Source organism: Nicotiana sylvestris, chromosome 8, assembly GCF_000393655.2.
Source record: "Nicotiana sylvestris chromosome 8, ASM39365v2, whole genome shotgun sequence".
Taxonomy (NCBI): Eukaryota; Viridiplantae; Streptophyta; class Magnoliopsida; order Solanales; family Solanaceae; genus Nicotiana; species Nicotiana sylvestris.
This window is the reverse complement of record NC_091064.1, coordinates 96,021,621-96,033,657: the sequence shown is the minus strand read 5'-3', so window position 1 is coordinate 96,033,657 and position 12,037 is coordinate 96,021,621. Positions and strand designations below refer to the sequence as shown.

Genomic DNA, 12,037 nt, shown 5'->3' with positions numbered 1-12,037 from the left:
CCCCGGTTTTTGGGGCGTGACAAACTTGGTATCATAGCCTAAGGTTTTAAAATGTCTTAGGATGTCTCGGAGCCGTGTCTAGTAGAGTCTTTCTTACCGGTGTGTTGTCGACCACATATATAAGTTGGAGGCTACATGGGCATTTAGGAAATTACCTTATTTTTTGTTACTCTATATCGTGTGGTGAAGTGAAAAGTGGAAGTATTTACATCTAACTCGTGCTCTGTTCCAAATTTTCAGTAATGGCACCTAAGAAGAGAGCTAGACTCGGCCTCGGGGCCAATGCCACCCCAAGTGTGGTTGTGAATCATGTAGCTGATGTCGTGGGTGAGATTTACTCCCCGGTCTTGAATATGCTTAGCCCATCTATTCCAGATCCAAGTATTCCTGTTCCAGCTACAGCAGAGGGTGCTACCATCCCTCCCGCTAATATTCCTGATCATGATGCAATTCCAGCTTCCAGTCACGGGGTTTCTGATGGGGACCTTAGAGGATACATCCATATATTGACCCAGTTAGTGGCCGCTCAGGCCCAGAGATCTCATGATGCCCCTGCGCCCCCCAGCGGACAAGGAGATTCCGCCAGCTCCAGAGTCAACAAGTTTCTGCAGTTGGCCCCTCCAGAGTTCACGGGCACAGACCCAAAGGCCGATCCGCAGGATTTCCTTAATGAAATGTATAAGACCCTTCGAGTGATGAAGGCTACAGAGATGGAAGGTGTTGAGTTGGCTTCATACAGGTTGAGGGGAGCAGCATATTCATGGTTCGAGATGTGGGAGGATTCCCGTGGGGAGGGAAGACCTCCGGCAAGATGGGATGAGTTTGTAGATGCATTCATGAACTACTTCTTGCCTGCCGAGACAATGGCGGCCCGTGCCACAGAGTTTGAGGTCCTCAAGCAGGGCAGTATGAGTGTTTGGGAGTACCACATGGAGTTTGTGAGGTTGTCCAAGTATGCTCCTCAATTAGTGTCGACCATGGATGCTCGAGTTCGGCGATTAGTTCAGGGTCTTAGTCCTTTGGTGGTGAATGAGGCTGCTACAGCGGCCTTACACTCAGATATGAATTATGGGAATATTGTGGGGTTCGCTCAGGCCACAGAGGCTAGGAAGTTGAAAATATGGGCAAAAAGGGAGAGTAGCAGCAGGGCCCAATCAGCGGGTCACTCAGGGAGACCAGTTCCGGGGAGAGGGCCATCGAGGCCATCCCAGTCATATGCCCAGTCCTCAGCAAGCGCACCGCCATCTGTGCATCAGCAGAGTAGTCACTTGAGATCAGGTTCAGACAGTAGGAGACCCCATCATTCCGGTCGTCCAGGAGGTAGATCACAGCAGCAGAGGAGGGCTTCATGCCCCAAGTGTGGGAGGTTCCATTCCGAGACTTGTTATTTTGATATTCTGGTGTGTTATAGATGCGGGGTAAGAGGTCATATCCAACGGGACTGTCGTGCACCCAGTCAGGGCATGGGTAGGGGATTTGCTCAGTCATCCGGTTCTTCAGCCGCCACATCATCTGTGCGTCCTCCAGCCCTAGCAGGGCACAGTGTAGTTAGGGGTGGAGCTCGTAGTAGAGGTGTACCCAGCTGGTTTTACGCCTTGAGTGGTCGCCAGAGTGCAAAGGCCTCCCCAGATGTTGCTACAGTTATCTTGTCTGTTTAGGCCATTGATTGTTATGCTCTTATTGATCGGGGTCCTCTTTTTCTTATGTCACCCCATTAATTGCTTCAAGTTTTGGGGTAGAACCCGAACAACTTCATGAGCCATTCTCTGTATCGACTCTGGTTGGTAATTCTATTACAGCCACGCGAGTTTATAGGAATTGTGTTGTCATGGTGTGTGGTCGTGCTACCAAGGCCGATCTTATTGAGCTTGAAATGGTGGATTTATATGTGATTATGGGAATGGACTGGCTTTATTCGTGCTTTGCTAAACTTGACTGCCGAACGAGAGTCATGAGGCTTGAGTTCCCTAATGAGCCTGTTATTAAGTGGAAGGTAAATGGTGTGGTGCCGAAAGATAGGTTTATTTCCTACCTTAAGGCTTCGATGATGATTAGGAAGAGTGTATCTACCATTTGGTCCGGGTGGCGGACACCACTTCAGAAGTGCCTGTCCCTGAGTCCGTACCAGTCGTGAATGAGTTTGTTGAAGTGTTTCCAGACGAGCTTCCAGGGATCCCGCCAGATAGGGAGGTTGATTTTGGGATTGATGTATTGCCAGATACGTGGCCGATATCTATTCCACCATATAGAATGGCGCCAGCGGAGTTAAGGGAGTTAAAGGAACAACTAAAGGATTTATTAGAAAAGGGGTTCATACAGCCAAGTGTGTCGCCGTGGGGTGCCCCGATTCTTTTTGTCTGAAAGAAGGATGGGTTGCTCTGGATGTGTATTGATTATCGGCAGCTTAACAAGGTCACCATCAAGAATAAATATCCTTTGCCTCGGATAGATGATTTGTTCGACCAATTGCAAGGTGCGAGGTTCTTTTCCAAAATTGATCTACGGTCGGGGTATCACCAATTGAAGATCAGAGAACAGGATATTCCTATGACCGCTTTCAGTACTCGCTATGGTCACTTTGAATTCTTGTTCATGTCTTTTGGGCTAACCAACGCCCCGACAGCTTTCATGGATCTTATGAATCGGCTCTTCAAGACATTTCTAGACTTCTTTGTGATTGTTTTCATTGATGACATCCTTGTTTATTCGCGGAGCCGAGAGGATTATGCCAATCACCTCAGGGCAGTTCTGCAGACCTTTTATCAGCACCAGTTGTATGATAAATTTTTAAAATGTGAATTTTGGTTGGAGTCTGTTACCTTTCTAGGCCATGTTGTTTCCAGTGAAGGGATTCAGGTGGATCCCCAGAAGATTGCAGTAGTAAAATATTGGCCTAGACCCACGACCCCGACGGAGATCCATAGATTCTTGGGTTTAGCGGGGTATTATCGGAGGTTTGTGGAGGGATTCTCTACCCTCGCCTCCCCTTTGACTAAGTTGACGTAGAAAGTAGTTAAGTTCCAATGGTCCGACGCTTGTGAGAAAAGTTTTCAGGAATTGAAGTCGATATTGACCTCGGCACCGATATTGACCTTGCTGGAAGGCACGAAAGGATTTGTGGTTTATTGCGATGCCTCCAGGGTCGGTTTGGGGTGTGTGTTGATGCACATCGGAAGGTTATAGTGTATGCTTCAAGGCAACTCAAGAATCACGAGAAAAATTATCCGACGCATGATTTGGAGCTTGCGGCAGTTGTATTTTCCTTGAAAATATGGCGGAATTTTCTTTATGTCGTCCATGTGGATGTGTTCTCGGACCACAAGAGTCTCCAATATTTGTTCAAGCAGAAGGAGTTGAATTTAAGGCAGCGGCGGTGGTTTGAATTGATCAAGGATTATGATATGGATATTTTATACCATCTAGGGAAGGCGAATGTGGTGGCCGACGCTCTCAGTCGGAAGTCCATGGGTAGTTTGGCTCATTTGGGAGCGGATCAGAGGCCTTTGGCTCGGGAGGTTTATCAATTGGCCAGTCTGGGGGTTCGTATTTCAACCTCAGATGAGGGGAAGGTTATGGTGCGTAATGGAGCAGAATCATCACTGGTAGCGGAAGTCAAGGCAAAGCAGCTCATTGATCCAGCATTAGCATAGATGAAGGAGGCAGTTTTGAATAACAAGACTTCGACATTTTCACTCGGTGGTGAGGATGGTGTATTACAATGTCAAGGTAGGCTATGTTTTCCAGATGTAGATAATCTTCGGTGGAGGGTAATGGCGAAAGCTCATAATTCCAGGTATTCTGTGCACCCAGGTTCTAAAAAAATGTACGGTGATCTCACGGAAATTTATTGGTGGAACGGTATGAAGAGGGGTGTGGAGGACTTCATATCTAAATGTCCGAATTATCAGCAAGTAAAAGTTGAGCACCAGCGGCCCGGTGGGTTAACTCAGCTTATGGAAATACCAATGTGGAAATGGGAGATAATCAACATGGATTTCGTGGTAGGGTTACCTCGCACTCAGCGCAAGTTCGACTCAATTTGGGTAATAGTGGATCGACTCACCAAATCAGCTCACTTCTTGCCAGTCAAGTCCACGGATACTGCGAAACAATATGCTCAATTGTATATCAAGGAAATAGTAAGGCTTCATGGCACTCCACTTTCTATTATCTCATATCAAGGGGCCCAGTTCACAGCTAATTTTTGAAAGAAATTTCAGCAAGGTTTTGGTAATCAGGTGAATCTCATCACGGCTTTCCATCCGCAGAATGATGGTCAAGCAGAGCGGACTATGCAGACGCTTGAAGATATGTTATGGGCTTGTGTCTTGGATTTCAAAGGTAATTGGGATGATCACTTGCCACTTATAGAATTTGCTTACAATAACAGCTTTCATGTTAGCATTCAGATGGCCCCATTTGAGGCATTGTACGGGAGGAGATTAGGTCTCCGATTGGATGGTTCGAAGTGAGTGAAGCAGAATTGTTAGGGCCAGATCTCGTGCACCAGGCTATGGAAAAAGTTAAAATCATTCAGGAAAGGCTGAAAGCTGCTCAGAGTCGCCAGAAATCTTATGCGGACATTCGTCAAAGAAAATTGGAATTCCAAGTAGATGATTGTGTGTTATTGAGGGTATCTCCTATGAAGGGAGTCATGCGATTTGGGAAGAAAGGGAAGTTGAGTCCTAGATATGTCGGGTCGTATCGGGTCACTCAAAGGATAGGACATGTGGCCTATAGACTGGAATTGCCCCGTGAAATGTCATTAGTGCACCCGGTGTTCCATGTGTCTATGTTAAAGAAAGTGGTTGGAGACCCATCCACCATCATTCCAATCGAGGCTATCGAGGTCAATGAAAACTTATCATATGAAGAAATTCCGGTCGCTATTCTTGATAGGCAAGCCCGCAAATTGAGAAACAAGGAAGTTGCTTCAGTTAAAGTGCTATGGCAAAGTCAACAAGTCGAGGAAGCAACTTGGGAAGCGGAAAGTGAAATGAAAGAAAATTATCCCTATCTATTTGAACAAGTCTAGTAGTGATCGTGCAAACTCTTGTCTCTAAGTAAACTGATGTTGTGTTCAATCTGGTGCAAAGACACCCCATATTTTCCCCTAAATGCTTTACTATTGTAACTCCTCAAGTTGTGCAGGAATTGTATGTGTTGTGATTATTTGAGTCATGAGCAAGCCCCTTTTTGGTAAACGAAATTTTTGTAAGAACTCATGTGATAAGTGAATGATTAAAGGCAGTGTAGATTGGTAATTATTAATTGGAATACGTATAGTGTATTGGAGTGGTTGAACTGTATGAAACTCATTGAAGTGACCAAATTATGTGCAGGTGTTGAGGTAATAAATTGTATATCAGTTGTAGGGATAATAGGGATAGCTTAATGGTGCTTGGAAATGATGTTTTGGGGGCTCTCTGACAGGTAGATAAGTCTAATTACAAAGGAAACTCTAGCAAAAAAATTTTTCTTTTAAAAAATTGGGAGTTTGCATATCATGTTTTCAAAACCAACTGATTTCCAAAATCCTCATTCGAGGACGAATGATTTTAAGTGGGGGAGGATGTAAGGCCCCGTGAAAACTTGTACTCAAAATCGGGTAGCTCGTGGTGCCAAATCCCGAATATATGTTAGGAATGTCTAAAATTAAGCGAGTTGCGGTTCGGACCCTTTTGGTACTGATCTATGTTATAAAAAAATCAAGAAATATTGTTTTCAAGGAAATGCAATTCTGCGGTCTAGAATGCGGTCGCAAAATAGGTATGCGGACCGCATAATCGCCACAAAGTGAGTCAGTGTGTTGGTCGAATTGGAGGTTAAATATTCGTTCCAATATGCGATCGCAAAACGGATATGCTGACCGCATAGTCGTCGCATATTTCCCTTGGGATTTTGTGAGGGGCAGTTCTGCGATGCACTATGCGACCGCATAATGGGTATGCGGACCGCATTTCAGCCACATACCCAGGCAGTGTGTTTAGATTTTGGGAGCACTTTTGCGGTCCATTCTGCGGCCTGCATTTCCACTCTACGATCGCAAAGTGCGATCGCATACCTAACTCGGGCTCCTATTTTTCTGAATTTTAAACCCGACCCCTTCTTCAATAAAACACCCCAACCCCTTATTTTAACATATTTTCTGAACAAAACTAGAGGGAGGGAAGAGATAATTCTTGAGAGATAAGGTCCTACCTTAATCACATTTTTTTAGAATCCCATTTACAAATTTAATTGTTTTTACCATTTTCATGGTAAACAAACATGTTTCTAATATGCAAAATATGAATATGAGTGTCATAAGGCAGATTTTTTAATGCAAATATTATACACTTGTGACATGTTTGATGTAAATAACATAGCATGTAGGCCTAAATCATGATTTCTATCCTGACATAAATTCGAAGAAGGATTTCTATTGCAAATATACATATAAACAAAGAGCATGATTACTACTATGTATCAACCTAAAGCATGGTATCTACCCAGTTTTCCCACAAACATTTTATAGGAACCCTCCCCTTTTACTAATCACCCCAATATCTATTTACAAATAATATTATTACATACCAGGATCAAATGAATTACATAAGTAAAAGAAACTATACTATAGAGAGCCTAAATCAGGCCCAAAGTAAACCTGGGAATGACAAGCCTTCAATAGAGCCTTAGAAGCCAAATATCTCACAGCCAAAAGTATATGTATTGGTGTGTCAGGGTTCCTTAAGGACCTCAAGGATCCCGGGCAGTGCTCACCCTAAGACCATTTCTCAAATGGGGATTAGTTATGTGTAGTGTGGAAAGCCCAGCCCTGGTATGCCAAAGTTCAGAGAGATCTCAAGGATCCCTAAGTAGTAAACATACCAGAGGGGCGAAACTTTATAGTCTAGGAGTAGGGTGAGAGTTCTTGACATATTGTTAAAAGACATAGTAAAACAACTTAGAGATGAAAAGATTTAGAAACGATTTTTTAAAGATACTAGGAGTGACCGGCTTTTGAGAAGAATACTATGAGTAAGTAACAGTTTTAAAATCATTTTGAGGAAAGCATACTCAACAAACATCTCAATTGAGCATAGAATACCCAAATTCACTCAACAAGTAGACTTACAAATAAGGGGTGAAAGGGATTAGGAACACATAGGGTTGAGACCACATAAATAGGGAAACATTGGATTCAACAAAGATACAGAACCACTAGGAGTCTACTGAATCAAGTTAATTATGGTAATAGACAGTTTAGACATAGAGAAGGAATGTAACAGGATCATGTTAAAGACAGAGATGTGTTGAACAACATTGGTCACAATCATGACCAATTGAATACACTAGAAAACTAAATAACTTACATAGTCATACCAATTAAAGGGAGGGGGTAAAAGAGCTAGGTAAACATGCTAGGCAGGTATCAAAGAACAAAGTGGAGTCAGACATGTTGACTACACATAAGGGATAATTTAGAAATGCTTAATAATAGCAAACATAGAAATAAGTTGAGTAACTAATACAGGAATAAACATGGATGTATAGACATGGAGCCCATTAGGTTGAGTTTCAAAATATAACTAGAGACATACCAGTTAAAGAAGAGAACACAAAATGTAAAAAATAATAGGGCAGTTCCACTATCTAGCCTTGGCTTTTAGCCGGCTAGAGCAACAATCATCACAAGTAGCAAAGAAAGAAGAGAGAGTTTTAATGTGTGTGTGTGTATTTTGAACATTGTTCGTGTGTTTGAGAGGTAGAATAAGAGTGTACATATAGCATTTAAGGGGTGGATCAAAATAAGGTAAAAGAATCATAGTTCAATCAATTAGGAGCAATTAATTAGTCATATAATCAATTCCCATAGAGGAGTCTAGAATAGACCCCTTAATTGGGGGGGGGGGACTTAATTAACGGTCACAACAGGGAGTCCAATTAAGGTAAGGACTAAAAAACATTCCATGTAGGGAGTCATTAGAAGTCCAAAAACCATAATGATAACTAATTAAGGCAAGTATGATCAATTAAGATCACAAATAAAGGAACAAATAAAATTTCAGCTCACACTGATTTTAATAGGACATTAAAGGAATCAATCAGTAAATTTTTTAAAGAATACTGGTTTTATAGGAAAGAGTTATTCAGATTCCCTAAATAAAAATCAATTAAGTAAAACATCACAGAAATACTAGAAGAAAAATAGATTCGAATCATCAATAGAGATCAATTAGGGCAAAATTCCCAAGAATACTAGATTTAATAGGGAAAAAATTTGAATCCCTAAATAGAATCAGTGAGTGGAATTGGTTCACAGAAATTAATATAATCGAAGAAAGTAGTGTAACTATTAGAAACATCTAGGGTTCGAGCATACAAACAAAGATTAACCAAATACGTAAAGAAATGAACAGATTAATCATTAAAAGTAGAAAAACCTCTCGAAGAGAAGTCTGGGAAGAACCTTAAATTGAAAACACTTAAGGTTGATTGACAGTATAGAAGTCAAAGGACCCTCAAAGAAGACAACTATGGAAACTTGAAATTACTTCAATCATATAGAGATTCGAACAACAAAAATCGAAGAAATCAAAACCTAAAGTAGCATAGTGCTAAAGTCGGTTAGTAGTAGAGAAGTAAAAGAACTTTAAAGAACAACCATGGGAATTGGAATATACATTAGATACACAGAGATTTGACCAACAAACAACAAGAAAACCAAACCCTAATATAACAAAGTGCTCAAAAATCGGTTAATCAGTAATGAAATAAGGGAACCTTAAGGAAAAAACAACGACAAACTCAAAATCACCCCAAATCTACAAGGATCTGGACAGATTCAAGTCCAATCATTAGCTTTTGAAGAAAAGAGAAATGATAAAGAGAATCTGTTCTTTGAATTAGAGATTTGAGCCACAAAACATCGATATAAAGCACTCACAGACCATAGACGGACTATTGGAAAGTTTTGAACAAGATCTAGACTAGATCTCTTCAAGGTCCTTCCACGAAATCACAAAATCGAGTAACCAGGGGAAGTATAAGGCAAGTAGGAGTCTCGTACAGCCATGAAAATCCATGCATCGAATAGGAATCAAAGGGATTAGGGCTGGTTTTGGGTGGCGGCGGCTAGGGTTAGGTTAAGGTCCCAGAGAGAGAACTAAAGAGATGAGGGAACAAGGGCGTGGAGTGTAGTGAGAATGCGCTAGGTTAGGGGGGGTCATTTTGAATTAAAAAGGTAAGAAGTGATAATGGTCATTGATATCTGTGATCAACGACCAGGATTTAGTGGGTTCGGGGTCGGGTATTTGTTTTGGCCTGGGGTGAATTGGGTTAGGGACATGGTTTAATTGAATTGGGATTGGGGTTGAAATTCGGTTGGTTTAATAGGGTAGGTCCGAAAAAATAAAAGAATAAAAAGGCTATATGTTAAATACGTATGTAATTGAATAAAAAATTATTTTATAAAATAAAAAATCAATGAGAAAAAGTAATTTTCATGCATATAAGTGCTTTAAAATAATTATTCAATATTTTAAAAATATAGTTGACCAATTCCTGGTAAAAATAATGCAGTGACGTATGCATCGGCTATAATTGCAAAATTATTGCAATTGTTACCAAAATGTGTAAATCTTTCCATTTGTGAAATAATTTGAATTTAATATGCCTATAAATATCAAATTAAATCAATGAAATGTTATATAACCGTTTGCGATTCAATGATATAATTATTTATATAAATAAAATACTAGAATAAATTAATTTAAAAATATTGAAATTATGGAAAAATATCAATTGATGGTAATGCATGTACTTTGAAATATTATAGGGAAAAATTGGATATCAACAACTTCCCCTCTTTACCTGGGAATGATGAAAGAGTTTTCGGGTAAAGAAATGATGGCCAATTTTGACCGAATGGGATGTTTCGAAAGATAGAGGCCGAACACTGGTCTATGAGCTACCTACATATCATTTGTTTTACAGGAATCAGGCAATGTGTAGTTCCGCATCCACCAGGGAATGAAGTCGATGGAGTTATTGTAGGAATGGTAGCCCATTTCAACAAAGGTTCTTTTGTGAAGGGTAATGTCGGATGGAGTTATGATTTTGGGTTTGGAGTGTATTGGATGTGTTATAGGGTAGATAGCTGGATGTCACAAGGTAGGATGGGCAAGTGATGAGAATTTGTAGTGAAAATAGTATGAGCAGAAATCGGAGCGAAGGTTGCTCCTGTTTTGAAAAACGGTTACCTCCGGGACCACCTACAAACTCAAAATACGATGCATGCAAGTACATAGATTACTGCAAGAATTTAAATGTGATGCAAATTTCCTTTGGACCATGAAAGATTGTCTTTAGAGGGTGAGGATGACATCCTTAGACTATGATGTCCTGGGCCATGAATTGTCAGATAGAAGATTCGCAAGCCATGAAATGATTTTCTTGGGCCATGAGAATGGTGCCTTTGAACCATGATGCCTTTGATAATGATATGAAAATTTTAGAGATCCTCAAGCTATGACATGGTGTCTTCAGGCTATGAGTATGATGCCTTTATACGATGACGTCTTTGGACAAGTTGACAATATTTCACCCCATGAGATGTAATAATATGATGCTAAAGTTAACAAGACAAGGCTTAGTCTTGTTAGGTTGAGGGCAAAGATTAGCCCGAAGAGGAGTAAATATATAGTGTTGGAATAGAATAACATTTTATGCAAGAAGGGACAATGCTTAGTCCCATGTGAAGGCAATGCTTAGCCTTATGCAGAATGGAGACAGAGCCTAGTCACGTGCAAGATGCGGGATAGGGCTTAGTTGGCAGAACTTAGCCTTATGCAGATATGGAGGCAAGGCTTAGCCTCATGCATGTTGCGGGACAGGGCTTAGTCCCATGCAGATGGAAGGTAGTGCTTAGCCTTATGCAGAATGGAGATAGAGCTTAGTCTCATTCAAGATGCAGGACATGGCTTAGTCCCATGTAGATGGAAGGTAGAACTTAGCGTTATGCAGATATGGAGATAGGGCTTAGCCTCATGCAAGATGTGGGATAGGGCTTAGTCCCATGTAGATGGAAGGCCGAGCTTAGACTTATACAGATATAGAGGCAGGGCTTAGCCTCATGCAAGATGTGGGACAAGGCTTAGTCGTATGCAAATGGAAGGCAAAGCTTAGCCTTATGCAGCTATGGAGGTAGGGCTTAGCCTCATGCAAAATGCGGGACCAGGTTTAGTCCCATGCAGATGGAAGGCAGAGCTTAGCCTTATACAAAATGGAGACAGAGTTTAGCCTCATGTAGATGGATACAGAGCTTAGTCTCATGTAAGATGCGGGACAGTACTTAGTCCCATGCAAAGAATAGGTAGAAAATAAGAGTAGAATATTTCTTAGCTATAGATATATTCGGTGTCTGGTGGCCTAATTGATAGCTATTTTGCTACATGTATATATTTGCGAATGCTACTATTACGTGAGATGTGCCTGCGCTCAAAGAAAAATTGTAAGTTTTGTAAAGGGAGGTTAGTTCGTGCCTTTGTCTGTTGTCCTTGCTCCTCTGTTCTGGATGCCTTGCTTGAGTTTTCCTGGGTAGCACCTGGCTGTTACAGAAATAGATTTTTCAAAAATATGAAATTATTGATGAAAAATAGAGTTATTTTAGACACGTGTTGAAATATCGAGTACTTTCAGATGAACTAGTGACTGTAACACATTTTAGAGACATTACAGCTTTCTCGTGTTAGAATATTGAGGGTCCTCCTCAAAATTCTGCCCTAGTTTCTTAAACATCTTCTAACTTTCTGACAGGCGATGGTGTTGGCTAGACTTGCTCCTGAATTTTGAGGGTCCTCCTGAAAATTCTGCTCCAGTTTCTGATCCTAGGGGAAATGGAAATTTTATTATGATATGCGAACCCACAGGGCTGCCTACGTATCCCATTTTAAATGGGAATAAGGTCAATCTTAGTTCAATTACATCATGATGAAGAAGTGTAAATAGTCTAAACATAGTATCTTTTGACTACGTCTGAATTGATTGGTTTTGG

At 41.0% G+C, this 12,037-nt stretch overlaps 1 protein-coding gene across 1 annotated transcript; it reads left to right on the top strand.

Annotated features, from left to right (window-relative positions):
* Positions 1 to 4,513: 4,513 nt before the first annotated feature.
* On the top strand, positions 4,514 to 5,035 carry LOC138875413 (uncharacterized). The gene has a single exon (XM_070154239.1). The coding sequence runs from the start codon at positions 4,514 to 4,516 to the stop codon at positions 5,033 to 5,035; it is 522 nt and encodes a 173-aa protein (XP_070010340.1).
* Positions 5,036 to 12,037: the final 7,002 nt, after the last annotated feature.

Excerpts from the sequence above, each read along its gene's own strand:
- LOC138875413 (XM_070154239.1), top strand. The coding sequence starts at position 4,514 with ATGGAAAAAGTTAAAATCATTCAGGAAAGGCTGAAAGCTGCTCAGAGT.